At 35.7% G+C, this 16,262-nt stretch overlaps 1 protein-coding gene across 4 annotated transcripts in view; it reads right to left on the bottom strand.

Annotated features, from left to right (window-relative positions):
• Positions 1–16,262, bottom strand: part of FNDC3A (fibronectin type III domain containing 3A) — a 220,253-nt gene that overhangs the window by 184,377 nt on the left and 19,614 nt on the right. For all 4 annotated transcript variants that reach the window (XM_023508068.1, XM_023508069.1, XM_023508067.1 and 1 more), the window contains exon 2: positions 6,049–6,186. In XM_023508068.1, the coding sequence (XP_023363836.1) occupies positions 6,049–6,147 (99 nt within the window). In that variant the 5' untranslated portion in view covers positions 6,148–6,186. The remainder of the gene's footprint in view (positions 1–6,048; positions 6,187–16,262) is intronic.

Genomic DNA, 16,262 nt, shown 5'->3' on the forward strand with positions numbered 1-16,262 from the left:
TGGCTGGCGCCTTAGCCACTTGAGCCACAGGCGCCCAGCCTTTTTTCTTATTTTCTGTATTCTTGATGCTGCTGTATCTGGGGCCTTGCTGCCTGGCCTTTATAGGTATACTTTGAGATAACAAAGGGAGCCAGGAGCACACTTCTCATATGCAAACCAATCAACCCCAAGTCTACAGTGCCAACTTAACTCTTGTCCTTACCTAACTCTCATATACCAAGCTAATATTCATCCTGCCCTAAATTATCTTACAGCCAGCTACTAGGTACCTAGAAACCCCCCTATTTCCCAAAGGTCACCAGAAGTATTAACACTAGCCAATTCTAAATTGTTTACTCTGCACCACCTTTTCTTTCTTGTAGAAACCCCAATAAGGCTTTGGCCTAGGCTTTTCTCTCACTGCTGCTACTGCCTGCTGACCAAGACATGATGCTTCCCCTGTGTGGCATGGCATGCCCCTTCTTTGGGAAATGTAAGTAACAAAAGCCTTCTTGCAAAGGCATTAGTCCCTTTTTGTCATCACTTAGGTTATCTCCATACATTAAAATCCTGTGGGTACAAATAATATAATAATAATAATAACAAAGGGAAAAGAGTCTGATAAAAAAGCTTGATAGGCAAGCTGAGTTTTTAAAGATCTTAACCAAAAGTTTAAATGTATTCAATCCTTTTGCAAGGAAAATGCATAGAAACTAGAGAAGGTGAAGTTAAATTAGCAAAGTACTAAAATATATAAGAAACCAAAACATCTGAAATTTTCTTTTGATAATGACAATAGTAAATAGAGCCGGGCAGTCCACTTGTGCCTGAAGCTCGTATTTCCTAAAGCTGATCTGGAAGGTAACAGGGCACAAGCACTCATACATATCTTACTTCTTGTATCAGGAAAGGATATAAACTCAAATCAATCATCTGACCAAGAATACACAATGGTACAGTCACCCTTAAAGACAATTTGGTAGTTTCTTACAAGGCTAAACATACTTTTGCAATATAATCCAGCAATTGTGCTCCTAGGTATTTTTACTAGCAAGAGTTAAAACTTATGTCCTCCTAAAATTCTCCACATGAATGTTTAAAAAAGCTTTAATTATAAAAGCCAAAAATCCCAAAAGTAAAATTAAGATATCCTTTCAATAGGTGAATAGATAAACTAATGAAATGATTCATACAATGAAGTATTCTTTAATAGTAAAAAAGCAAGCTATGAAGCCATGAAAAGAAATTTTCTAGACATGCTACTAATGAATGAAGCCAGTCTGAAAGGGCTATGCTGTATACCATTCTGGAAACTACAGAGAGACGATAAAAAGATCAGTGGGTGCCAGGATTTGAAGGGAGTGAAGAAAGGACAAACAGGTAAAGCACAGGGGACTTGTGGAGTAGTGAAACTATTCCATATGATACTGTGATGGTGGTAACATAACATTACCCATTTGTCAAAACCCATAGAACTGTTATACAACACTAAAAGTGAACCCTAATATGAACTATGAGCCTTACTTAATAATAACACACCAATATTGGTTCATTGGTTTTAACAAATATACCACAATAACATGAGGCTTGACAATTAAGTTTGTGAACTTGCCACTGTGCCTTTACATTGGCAGCACTGTACAAACAACTCCATGAAGTTTCATAACCTTGATGTATCAGCCTCTCACAGCTATATTCACATCAGTGGAGGAAGCGGTGTCTTGCTGAGAGGCTTTGCTGTTGTTGAGTATTTTTGTGTGCCATTGTAAAATGTTAAGAGCTTGGATCAAGAACAAACATTTGTTGTTAAACTTGGCAAGAGTGGAAATGAAATCAGGGACATGTTAGTCCAAGTTTATGCAGATAATACTATGAAAAAAAATGGCAGTATACAAATGAATTAAGTGTTTTCTGAGGGGAGAGAAAGTGTCGCTGATGAAGACAGGTCAGGGTGCCAGTAATAAGAATCGAAGAAAACATTGTAAAAATTCTTCAAATTGTGCATCAAAATCATTGGCTGAGAAGCACAGCAGAGCAAGTAAACATTGATAGAGAAATAGAACAATCTTAACTGAAAATCTTGGCATGAGAAAGGTGTGGCTCTTGCAGCATGTCAGTGCACCAGCTCACATAGCACTGTTCGTGAGGGAATTTTTAGCCAGTAAACAAAGAACTGTATTGGAGTTCCCTCACTACTCACCTGATCTGGCCCCCCATGATTTTTTTCTTTATCCAAAGATAAAGGAAATATTGAAAGAAAGACTTTTTGATGATATTCAGGCCATTATGAGTAATATGATGGTTCTGATGGCCAATCCAGAAAATTTTCAAAATTGCTTTGAAGGATAGACTAGGCACTAGTATCTGTCCATAGCTTCCCCTAAGGGTAATACTTCAAAGGAGACCAGAGTGACATTTACTAATGAGGTATATAGCATTTCTTCTAGGATGAGTTTGCTAACCTGTCAGATCTTGTAAGATGTTAATTATAGAAGAAACTATGCAGAGGAGGTGTACTGTCTGCTCAATTCTTTTTCTTTTTTGAGACAGGGTTTCACTCTGTTGCTGGAGTTAGAGTACAGTGGCATCCTCATAGCTCACTGCAACCTCAAACTTTTGGGCTCAAGTGATCCTCCTGCTTCAGCCTACTGAGTAGCTGGGAGTATATATGCACACTACCACACCCAGCTAATATTTTCTATTCTTTGTAAAGACAGGAGTTCCCTTCTTGTTCAAGATGGCCTTGAACTCCTGACATCAAGCAATTCTCCTGCCTCAGCCTTCCAGACTACCAGGATTATAGGCATGAGCCACCAAAGTCAATCTTAATTTTTCTTACAAGCCTAAAACTACTCTAAAAATTAGGTCTATTCAGCCTCAGCAAGAACAAGACCCTGTCTCTAAAAACAGCCGGGCCTTGTGGCAGGTGCCTATAGTCTCAGCTTCTTGGGAGGCTGAGGCAAGAGGATCACTTGAGCCCAAGAGTTTGAGGTTGCTATGAGCTATGATGCCACATCACACTACCGAGGGTGATAAGGGAGACAAAGTGAGACCCTGCCTCTAAAAAAAAAAATAAAACAAAAAACAAAAAACAAGGTCTATTAATTAAAAAGGGGGAACAGGGATTCCACAAACACAACAATGTTTCAAAGCTGCCAGGTGAAATAAGTGATAATTGGTCTACTACAGCTTTCTTAAAAGCAACAATAATGTTTAGAGGAATTTCCTCTAGTATAATTCATAACCCAAAAGACCCTCATGTGTAATATGATATGGTCAAATATGTTTACTACATTAAACCAGAAAAGGCTGATGAACAGATGGGTAATCTTTTTTTTTTTTTTTTTATTGAATGGTAACTATGTACATTAATGCACTTCTGGGGTACAGTGTGGGGTTTTCACACACAATCCAAAACACTTCCATCAAACTGGTTAACATAGCCTTCATGTCATTTTCTTAGTTATTGTTTTAAAACGTTCACATTCTACTCTTAGAAAGATTCACTTGTACCCTTGTAAGATAAACCTCAGAAGTGATCCCTCCAATCGCCCTCCCTCCACCCATTGCCCCTCTCCCCCCCATATCCTTAGGCTATTATTAGGTTATAGATTTCATATAAAAGGTATAAATTAGTTTCATAATAGGGGTGTGTACACTGGATACTTTTTCTTCCATTCTTGTGATACTTTGCTAAGAAGAACATTTTCCAGCAGATAGGTAATCTTTATAACTACAATAAAATTGATTTGATACTAAGAGATGGAACAGAAATCATCCCATATAGGATATTCCCAAGAAAGTTAAGACAAAGGATAAAATATCCATTATCCTGAATTTTAACATCATGCTTATTTATAACACTTCCCTCTTATCAGGAACAGTCTTTTAGTTTGCTGCTTACTTCAGGCACAAACCATGTGGTGTCCTATCACCACAGACTAGCTCTAACTTGGCATAACAATAAATTCTTACAAGAAATGTCTACTGTCAGGGCCACTGTCCTCTCACCTTCAGTTGTTATCTACTTTGTATAGGCCCTTACATTCTACCATAGCAGTCGGTCCACTCTCTTAGATTTACACTTTAATAAGCATCCTTCATAACTATCTTCTAAGTTTTCTGATCCACTGCTAACTGCAACAATCTCTACTGACTTAAATCCTGACTGGGATATCTATAGTTTCTTCAATTTATGAAGTGCTTCAGTTGAGATTCAGTAAACATTTACTGAGCTCCTTTAGGCTCATTTCATCCCCACAGCCATAGCTACTCTAAGAAGATACTATTACCTCCCTTTTCTAGAGAAGGAAACATACTCAAGAGTAGTTAAATGACTTGTCTTAGGTCACCAAAATCAAGTCTAAATCTATAAACAAAGTCCAATGCTTTTCCCACTGGACTCTCTCATCTTTAGCTCTCTCCCTATCAAACTACAAGTATTCTGCTATTTGGAATTCAAGGTTTTATGTCACATTCTAAAGTCTGTTTTTTTTTTTTTAATCCTACCAAAAACCTGTCCTCTATACCTACTTGGCCCTACCTGATCCTTCATATCTTGCTAGTAGGTTTTTCTATTTCTCTACATTCATCTATAACACTACTGCTACACAGCAGTCATAGTGCTCTGAGAATTTCAAGAATACTGGGCCAAAAGAATCTTCTTTATGGGGAAGGAGAGAAACAAGTTTTGAGAGGGCATTATTGTGTTGTTTCAATCTTTTGTCTTCCCCTTAGCAGAATGTATGTCTATGGCAACTACATCATTGTATGCATAACTGCTTAATAGATTCTTTTATGCATTAGACTAACAATAACTTGGCTTGAAGTGACTGGCTTGAAACAGCCAATGATAACTGAAGATAGGGTGAGAGCCTCATAAAGCCACATCTATTATTTTAAATCTTAACAGACTTAGATTTGATGTTAAAAAACAAGTTAGTAAAATGAAGTTGCTGCTAAAAGCTACATGAGCACATATAAAAATTAAACCCAGGACATAACACTTTTTATGTCACGTTTATACAAAACAGAAAAATTTAGAACTTATGCCAATTGCTACTGATTTTTCAATGCTAGTAGCCTCCTATCTTGTAACTAATTTGTAATTATCCACTATAGATAATAAGCTTGTAAAGTAACAAAATATGACTTTTTTTTTTACTTTTGCTTCCCAAGGAGGCAGTATGAGCAATGTTAGGAGCACAATTTTTTTAAGATCTTAAACATGTTAGTTAGCCTTTCTGAAACTCATTTTGTTTCACTGCAAAATATGGATAGGTGTATGTACCTTATAAAGGATTTCTCAGAAAACTAAATGAGACCATAAAATTCTTAGAACAATGTCTGTTACATGTTGAGCACTCAAACTGTTCATTTCTTCATTGTGTCCTTAGTCTCTGTTTCCTCACTTACTATACTAAAAATACCTACAGTATAGAGTGTTGAGAATTAAGCACATTGCCTTGCACATAAGAGGTACTTATGAAAGCCTGTTATCCACATCCCTTTAGAGTTACTGGGGGAATGATGAGTCAGTGCAACCATAGAACAACATTTTTAAAGCCTGGTGTTGGGGAAAAACATGAGCTTTTCAAGAATTGTGCATTTGCTTTTGGAAGGGAGAGTCTGGTATGGAGTGGGAAGAAAAAGAAAATAAGATTTTATTATTACAAAATGTAGGCAGTCATTTAATTGCACAATTTCATAATGATATGAAGTAATGATTTATACTAATCTTTAAAGTACAAGGTTAAACTTAGTTTAAAAAAGCACTCAGGGACTCCTATGTTATTTCTCTAAAGGAAAACAAAAACAACTTTAGTGATAACTAAATTTACACACAAGAAATTTGACCATAATTAGCAAGAAATTTTAGTAACAACTTCAAAAATGGTGTCATTATTTTATCCTCTTATAAAACCAAAACAACATTTTGAACTGGAGTTTAAAACGTGAATTAACAGGAAGCTACTACTGTGAAGTTTAATTCTTTTTTAAATGTTGTGTTCTTCTGAAACAAATATATGTGTATCAGACATAAGGAAACAAAGATTTCATTTTCCTTACCTGTTGTGTTCCATCTGCACTTACAATAGGGGCAGACAGAAGAGAAATATCACTGCTTAAAATCTGAGTTGTATCCAGTAGCGGTGGATGTTCTGCCATTATCAATAAGACATTAATATACTGGATAATGTTCCAACTCTGAAAAACAAAAATATATAGCCATTTGTGTGTACATACCTAAAATGTATTAAAATATAAAACATTCAAGGTTTGTCTTGAATACATTCTTTAACTGAAAGAGATACTTCTGTCCATGGAATTCTACAATATTCTTCTGACTACTTTTTTCAGTCAATAGACCATTTAAGGAAATGCATTTCTTACAACCTCACTGATTGTCTAAGTAGTCAGTAAATTAAGATATATTAAACCTAATGTATTAACAGCCTTTATTTAAATTCCATGTCCGCCTGCCTCTTTACCCCTTCCATCTCTATATAATATTTATTTAACTACTGCTACTTAATCTAAATACTAGGCAAGGCACTGGGAAACACAAAGATGCAGCAAAGCATTTTATCCCTGATTTTTTTTTTTTTTTGAGACAGATTCTCACTATGTCACCCTCGGGAGAGTACTGTGGCATCATAGCATACAGCAACCTTAAACTCTTGGGCTTAAGCAATTCTCTTGCCTCAGCCTCCCAAGTAGCTGGGACTACAGGCACCCAGCACAATGCCTGGCTTTTTTTTTTTGTTGCAGTTGTCATTGTTGTTTAGCTGGCCTGGGCCAGGTTCGAATCCACCAGCCTTGGTGCCATGTGGCTGGAGCCGTAACCACTGGTGCCACAGGCACTGAACCATAACTGATTTTTTTTTCCATGAACAGAAATCCTCCTCATCACCCTATCTGTCTCTAGGAACTACAATACTCAGACAGAACACGATGGTACAAAAATTTGCTCCAAGTTTTAAGTTCTTATATTTCTGGTTTTATTACTCTTTTCTAAGAGATATCAATTGTTTCAGTGATAAACATATAGAAGTCTTGATGTGGACAATATTAGTCTATCATATACAATGTCAACCAATATCAGCAAATTACATTTCAAGATGAGCAAATTGGTACTATCATAAATTTTATTGAATCTATATCGCAAAGTAAAATAAACATTTTTGTATGATTACGGTATTCTACAATTCAGTAGTATCAAGACGTCTAACTTTTATAAGAGATTAAATTCATTTATTTTAAATTTTTGAAGCTGCAGAAGCTCACAAATTGATTGGACTCAAAAATATTCATTCATTGTATTCATTTAGACACACAAAAATTGCTACCAGATTTTTCAAAATAATCAATATAGGTATCTACTTCAAGATTTCATACTTAAGATCATGGAACAAATTTTTTTTTTTTTTTAATGTCAGTTTTATTTATTTACTTGCAGTTTTTGGCCGGGGCTGGATTTGAACCTGCCACCTCTGGAATAAGGGGCTGGTGCCTTACTCCTTTGAGGCATAGACGCCACCCAGAATAAAATATTTTATATAACTGTCTCATGAAAATGTACATCATTTAAACATGTTTTTACATATAAAGGGAAATCTAGCTTCTAGCATAATCTGTATTGCTAAATTACTTAAAGTCCAATAAAAATCACTGAGTGCTCTAAATTCTGTCAAATAATATTACTCTATGGAATATACTAAGAGTTATAAGACAGGAAAGAGTCAATGTATTATTTCTCACTCTTGCTTGTCACTTAAGTCAGTGTAAAAAGAAATTTCTAGGAAACTGATTTAGGATTAACAAGAACGGATTTGTAAGTAATTCAATTTTCTTAATTTTTGAACCACTTAAGTTTTATCATTATATTCAATTTATAATGTCCTATATAACGTGGTTAGCTAAAAGGTAGACCACTATTACTTAAATTTTAGAATATAACACTGAAGACATAACCAGTTTGATTTTAAGAGATGGACTGAAAGCTTTACAAATAATAACACAGATTTCTTCTGAAATTTCAAATTAATTTAGAGATTGGGTATGGAGACATGCTATGTCTCAATACTACCATTTCACTTAATGTGTTATCTTTACTTTTATTCTTTTAATAATTACAAGAATTGGTTTCTTGTATGGCCATATTCATCACACTACATGCAAAGTGGCTGATTTTATTTAAGCTTGCAAACTAGAAACTTCAGACATGCAACTCAATGTTGCACTTAGAAACTCTAGAAATTCCTTTCATTTCTTGTGTAGAGAATACCTCTAGCTTCTTCTTTTAATCATGTTCTACATTCTCCTCCTATCTTGTTACCATAAATAGCGTTTTGGTTTTAGTTTGTGTGTATTTTTTAATAATGTTTTGATACATACAGAAAAAAAGAATAGAAGCATTTGTTAATACTGGTGGAGTAAAGACTCCTCTGAGCCCCCAAGGCCTATTTCAAGCTAACAGTGGTTTAAAAACTGACCTGCAAATTCTTGAATTTTCAACACCCAACTTTTGCATACAAGATGGCTTCTGGCACAGTGTCAATACCTACATATCAACATTATACTATTTATGTAGTAATACATTAATATTTGTGGAATCTGGGTGAAAAAAACCTGGATATCATTGTACTAGTTTTGCAATTCTTTGGTAAGTCTGAAATCTTAATTAGTATCAAATTAAACAATAATTTTTAAAATGCCAGATGGATTGCTATCTGAATGTAAAAAGTAAAACAAAAAAAGTTTCTAAAAGATAACACTGAAGAATGTCTTCATAACCCTGAGACAGAAAGAATTTTTAAACAGGGTATAAAATATATTTGTTGAATCATAAAAGAAAAAGCCAATATACTAGATTTAATTTTTTAATTAAAATTTTAAAATTAAGAACTATTTATTAAAAAATCCTTAATATAAAAGGTAAATCATAAACCAAGAGAAGATGCTTACAACATACATAACTAACAGGAGCACAGGCCTCCTATGCATTAATTTAAAAAAAAAATAGGAAAATGACCAGTGACTTGGATACACTTTTCACAGAAGCAGAAATCCAAAAGGGCAATAAACACATGAAAAGATTCTCAAATTCCTTAATTACTAGAAAAAAGCTAATTAAAAATCATGATGATGTATCACTACATCCCCACCAGGCTATAAAAATGAAGACTGACAACATCAAGTGGCAGTGATGTGATGGAGAAACTGGCAAACACATGGAGTCTCATAAAATTACTTAGAAAAAGTTTGATTTTACCTACAAAAGTTGAACATATGCATGCCCTATGACCCAATTATAAGGTGACCAGATTTTAACATTGGTAAAGCAGGACACCATTGATAGGCGGGGCACGCGGGGCCTAACAACAATGCAAACTTTGATAAGCAGTTCTTGATAATCAGTTCTCAACAATTATTTGTTATTATTAAAGTTTAACATTATAAAATTAACAAAAATAATATAAAACTCATATCCTGGTGCAATAGCCACATGGCAGCCAAAACCGTATATTCCCTTCCTGTTCTCCCATCTTCCCTAGCTTGTCGTGCATTCTTTCCAAAAATTGGAGCTTTTTAAAAATGCAGCAGGACGCAGGACAAATTGTTAAAAATCAGGGCTGTCCTGCCAAAAGCAGGACGTCTGGTCACTTTACTCTAGAGACGGGGGTGCTACTTGTTTGTTCCAGTTTGGCGCCTTCTGAGCTAATTGTCCTTGCCTAGAAGGGAGGGAGGGAATAGTTTCCTTCTGATACAATTCCACCTGGGTGACCTTGCCCAGGAGGGGAGTAGGGAGTTTACATTAGCCTTTTCATTTCCAAATGAAGTTACATTAACCACTTCATTCCCAAATTGAGTTACATTAACCTTTTCAGCAGCCGAAAACCATATATTCCCTTCCCATTCTCCCGCTGTTCCCTAGCTTGTCCTGCATTCTTTCCAAAAATTGGGACTTTTTTAAAACACCACGGGACACGGGACAAATTATTAAAAAGCAGGACATCTAGTCACCTTACCCAATTATGATCCACCTATTAGACTCCTAGAATATACCAAAAGAAGTGCATACACATGTGGACCAAAAGACAAATATAAGAAGGTTCATAGCAGCAATATTTGTTAATTGCCCCAAAGTATAAATAACCTAAATGTCCCTTGTAAATAAATGTTGCTGGTTCATTCTATGGACTACATGTAGCAATGAAAATTAATGAAGTAGTGATGGGAGAACATCATGAATAAATCTCAGAAACACATATTTGTAAAAAATAAGCAGAATAAATATTGCACACATTTACAGAAAATTCAAAAAATATAAAACAAACTTTTGAGTGTTAAAAGCCAGAACAGAGGTTGCCTTTAGGAAGAAGCAATGGCTAAGGGACATGAGAGAGGTATGAAGGCAGTTGCTGAGTTGATGATACTATTCTATGTCTTGACCAGGGAGACTATTACATGATGATTACCATTAAGTTATTCACTGAGCTGCACAGCTATAGACTGATTATGTATGCACTTCCCTGTGTATAAAATACTTTAATTTTTCTTTTTTAAGACAGGTTTATGCTCTGGCGATGAGGCTAGAGTACAGTGGCATTATCATAGTTCAGGTAACTTTGAACTCCTCGGCTCAAGTGATCCTCCTGCCTCACCCTTTGGAGTAGCTGGGTCCATCGGCATATGCTACTATGTTTAACTAATTTTTTATTTAATTTTTTTTTTAAAGATGAGGTCTCAGTAGGTCACTCAAGATGGTCTCACAACTCCTGGGATCAAGTTATCCTCCCACCTCAGCTTCCTCCCAAAGTGCTGGGCCTATAGATGTGTTTACATGCCCAGTTTACATAGTATAATTATTTAAAAAAATTAAAATTACCACATGATCATTTCAACTGATACAGAAAAACATCTGACAAATTCAATACCCTTTCAAGATAAAAACTCTCTGGAGACAACATATTGCTATAAAAATGCTAGAAATATACCTCAACATAATAAAGGCTATAGCTGAAAACCCACAAGAAGATCATACTCAACAGTCAAAGACTGAAAGCTTTTACTCCAAGAGCAGGAACAAGGCAAGGATGCCAAACTTTGCCACAGGTATTCAACATAGTATTGAAGTTCTAGCTAGAGCAACTGGGTAAGAAAAAGAAATAAAAATCATCTATATCACAAAGAAATAAAATCATTTCTGTTCACAGATAATATAATATTATATATAGAAGACTCTAAAGATTCGACACAAAAAAACTGTTAGAGCTAATAAACAAATTCAGCAAAGTTCCAGGATACAAAATCAACACACAAAAATCGGTTGGGTTTCAATATATCAATAATGAACGATCTGAAAATGAAATTAAGAAAACAACTCCATTTACAATAGCATCAAAAAGAATAAAATACTTAGGAATAAATCTAATCAAGGAGGTGTAAACTTTTACACTTTAAACTATAAAACACTGCTGAAAGAAATTAAAGATACCAATAAATGCGAAGACATCCCATGTTTATGTATTAAGAGACAACATACTGTAAGGATGTCCATACTACCCAAAGTAATCTACAGGTTCAACACAATCCCTATCAAAATCTTGCTAACAGTTTTTGAAGAATTTATCCTAAAATTCATACACTATCTTAAGGGACCTCAGACAACCAAAACAAAGAGAACAAAGTTGAAGGACTCATGCTTCCTGATTTCAAAATGGTACAAAGATACAGTAATCAAAAACAGTGTGGTACTTATAAAAAGAAGACAAACAGGCTAGTGAAATAGAATATAGAGTCAGTCCAGAAAAAGACTCTTAGCATACACTGCCAAATGCTCTTTGACAAGGGTGCCAAGACCACTCAGTGGGGACAGTCTCTTCAACAAATAGAAATAGAAAATGGCATCTACATGCAAAAGAATGAGGATGCAAAAAGAATGAATTTGGACTTACCTTATACTACATATAGAAATTAACTCAGAATGGATTGAAGATCCAAACATACAAACTAAAACTATGCAACTCCTAGAAGGGTTAGTAGGAAAGGTATCAAAAGAAAAAAGAAAACATAGGGGCAAAGCTCCAAAACACTGGATTTGGCAATTATTTCTTGGATATGATAGCAAAAGTACAGTGTAAGTATAGAATACACAACAAATGGACAAATGGGACTTCATCGAACTTAGAAATTTTTGTGCATCAGAGGATATAATTCAACAGAGTAAAAAAGCAACCTATGGAGTAGGAGAAAACATTTATAAACTGTGTTAGCTTGGGTTCCTATACAAAAATAAAAACAATACAAACAAAAAAGAAACACTGACTGGTTAACTTAAAAGATATTTGTCAAAGTTCTGGAGGCTGGTAAGTGCAAGATTTAGGTGGTGGCAGATTTGGTTCTTTGTGAGGACCCTCTTTGAGAAAGAGAGGATGCTCTGATATCTTTTCTTATAAGAATATTAATCATGGAGTGTTCACCCTCATTACCTCATCTAAGCCTACTTATTTCCCATAACTAATCTCCTAAAGTCCCCATCTCCTATTACCATCACATTGGGGGTTAGAACTTCAACATATGAATCTTGGAAAGACACAAACATCTAGTTCATAACATTCTTCCCCAGGCCTCTCAAAATTCATTCCATCCCAATGTCCCTCAAAGTATCAACTCATTCCAGCATCAACTCTACTAAAGTACAAAGGCTGAGCTAAATATCATCTAAATAAGGGTAAAATTTAAGGTATGACTTATCCTGAGGCAAAATTCCTTTCCAGCTATGAACCTGTGAATCCAGATAAGTTACGTGCTTAGAAAATACAATGGTGGGACAGACACAGGATTAACATTCCCATTCCAAAAGGCAGAAATGAGAAGTTAAGAAATGGATGAAAAGTTCCCAGTAAGTCTAAAACGTAGCAAGGCAAACACAATTACATTTTAAGCATCTAGAACAGTGGTTCTCAGCCTGTGGGTTGCGACCCACAGGAATCATATTAAAGGGTTGCGGTATTGGGAAGGTTGAGAACCACTGATCTAGAATAATCATCTTTGATTTAGTGCTCTGCTTTCCAGACCATCTAGGGCAGCAGTCCCACCTTCCAGACATACTGGAATAGCAGTATCACCAGCATGGCTCAGTGGGGTAGACCATCCCTTCTGCTTGGTAAAGCCCTGCCCATGTAGGGGGGCAGTCCTACTTTTGAAAACCAAAGGAGGTAGCTTTGCTCCCTGGTCCTGGTCACTGCAGGCCTGTGATGGGAGTAGCAGCCCTGAACTCTGAATTGGTTTTGGAATCTTCTTCTCTTTTCTTAAAGAGTAAGGCATACTCATAGCCTTTCATCATTTTATCCCATGTTCACTATTTCCTTTAATCCTAGCTGGCAGTACTTCTACCAGTATAATTCTATCTCTATTCCTGTTTTATACTAAGATGGCTGATTAGGTCCCTGGTTCATACTCACACTATCTCTTTATCAAATGGTCAGTCAGCCACACTTTTGTGTTCTCTTCTAAACATCTTTTCTCATTTTTGCAATATAAACAGGCGGAGAATTTTTCAAATATTTAATTTCTGATTCCTTTTTGTTTAAAAATTCTTTCTTCAATTCATTTTTCTCTTCTCACATTTTACTACAGGATGAGTATACCTTATATGAAATGCTTAGGACCAGAAAGTGTTTTGGATGTTAGAATATTTGCATATATACATAGTGAAATATCTTGGGGATGGAACTGAATTATAAGCAAAAAAATTATTTATATTTCATATACACTTTATACATATAGACTGAAGGTTAATTTTATACAATATTTTAAATAATTTTGTGCATCAAAGTTTTGACTTTTAATTTCAAGAAATTTGGAGAGAAAGACTTCATCTTCTTGGAGGACACATAAATAATCATGAATAGAATGTTGGTAGAAACATGGACAGCAAAGGCCAGTCTGATGAGTGAGATGTTGAATTTTCCACTTGTGCTGTCATGTAGGCCTTCAAAAGTTTCAAATTTTGGAGAATTTTAAATTTTAAATTTTCAGATTAGGGACATCCAATAAGTCAACCAAGTTCTTTGGCATTCTATAATAAGGATCACCTTTTCTCCATTGTTTAATAACATATTCCTTATTTCATGTGAGACCTCATCACAATAGCCTCTGCTGTCCACATATCTAACAACTTTCTGTTCCTGATTACTGATGCGTTCTCTTCTTAAGAAGATGGAGGCTTTCTCTCCAACTCTCTTCTTTTCTTTGTGAGTCCTTACCAGAATTGCCTTTTGCATCCCTTTTATAGCAATCCTGACTTTTTCTAGAATGCCAATCAATACGTTTTCCAACTTCTATCCACTACCCAGTTCCAAAGCCACTTCCATTTTTTGGTATTTGTTATTATAATCCTCCATTTCTTGGTACCAATTACTGTCTTACTCAGTTTGGGCTACTATAACAAAATGTCATAGAATGGGTAGCTTAAACTACAGAAATTATTTCCAACAGTTCTAGAGTCAAAGCAGTCCAAGATCAGGGTGGCAGCATGGTGGATTCTTGGGGAGAGCCCCTTTCTGGCTCTCTAATGGCCACCCTCCCCTTGCATTCTCACATGGTGGAGAGCAAGGCCTTTTGTAAGGACACTAATCCCATCGTGCAGCCCCACCCTTGTGACATCTATCCAAAATATTTTCCAAAGCCCCCCCCCCCACTTCCAAATCCCATCACATTGGTGATTAGGGCTCAACATACGAAGTTTGAGGGGATATGAACATTCAGTCCATAATGTAACACTATTGTGTTACGGGTGGGAAACAGTACTGTGTTTTCCCATTCAACCACTGACATAATTCCAAATCTGTTCTAGTTTCCTTATTCATCACTCCTCCAGTTTTTCTGCTTTAACCTTGTCATTCATACCCATCTGTTCTCCCTAAATCTGTTCTATACTAAGAATGCTGTTATGATGATAATAGCTTAGACCTAGAATCTAAGGTAGACAGTCCACGAGAATGAGTTTGGCCTGAAGGTTTGAAATTTTAGCTCTTCTTGTCCAAAAATCATGTGGGAAAATGCAAAGCAGAATTACTCCTCCCTACATAATAGCCATAGCATAATGGAGGAACCCATAGGAAAAACAAGTACATTTAGACCCAGAAATCTTTTTGGTCTTTTGATGTATGTAATCACTGAAGCTGAAAATTACAGGACCCCCAAGGCCCCAACCCACAAGGCTATCTACATCCAGTGCCCCTTGGTTTGCCTAGGGATTGGTTCCAGGCACCCTCCCATGAAGATGTAAAAATCCAGGAAAGCGCAAATCCCTTCCGTAAGATGTTGTAGTATTTGCATATAACCTACATATATTCTCTTGTATATGTTAGTCATCTCTAGTTTACTTACAACAACTAAAACAATACAATGTAAATGCTAGGAAAAGAGCTGTTATACTTTATTATTTATGGAATAATGACCAAAGAAAAGGTGTGCAAATGTTTGGTGCTGATGCAATCACCCATTTCCTTTTGTTCAAGTATTTGTGATCCGTGGTTGATTGACTCCAAAGATACAGAACCCCCAGATATGGAGGGCTGACTTTACCCCAGAGAGTTTTAGTACTGCATTTAACTCCAAAATTTAGGAGTATTTAAAAATACACATGTAAACAAAATAGGAAGTAAAAATATTTAAGTTATAATAGCAATTATATCGAGATGGTAGAATTTTGTTAAATTGTTTCTTTTCTTTATTTCCTAAGTTGTTTTTTTTTTTTTTGGCAAATGTGGCTATTGGTTATACCACTAAAATTTGATTTAAGCCAATCAAGCATTGAAAAGCCATAGGTAACCAAACACGTTTGGCTTATCAACCACCTAAGTATTCTTCCAGGAAAATTTCAATATATTTTGCATGAACTTGGACTTCATCCAAAGGACTAATTCATTTCATGAACTGATATCCTAATATGTATTTTTCTATTTCGACCTCTGTTTCATCTTTAACTTTTGGATGTTTTATCTTCTAAAATTGACTACATTAGATTAATAAAAGGCATTTGAAATCACCTGTAGTGGAAACTTCCTGAGATGAAAGTCGACAGGAATCACTTTGCAAAATCGTACTATCCTATCATAAACCTAAACAAGGTTATTTCTCAAATCTTATAACAGTTAAGAATAGGATATTAGGCTTGGCGCCTATAGCTCAACCGGCTAAGGCGCCAGCCACGTACACCTAAGGTGGCGGGTTCGAATCCCCAGCCCGGACCTGCCAAACAACAATGATGG

The sequence above is a fragment of the Otolemur garnettii genome, unplaced genomic scaffold (genome assembly GCF_000181295.1).
Source record: "Otolemur garnettii isolate 467f Iridium unplaced genomic scaffold, OtoGar3 scaffold00221, whole genome shotgun sequence".
Classification (NCBI taxonomy): Eukaryota; Metazoa; Chordata; class Mammalia; order Primates; family Galagidae; genus Otolemur; species Otolemur garnettii.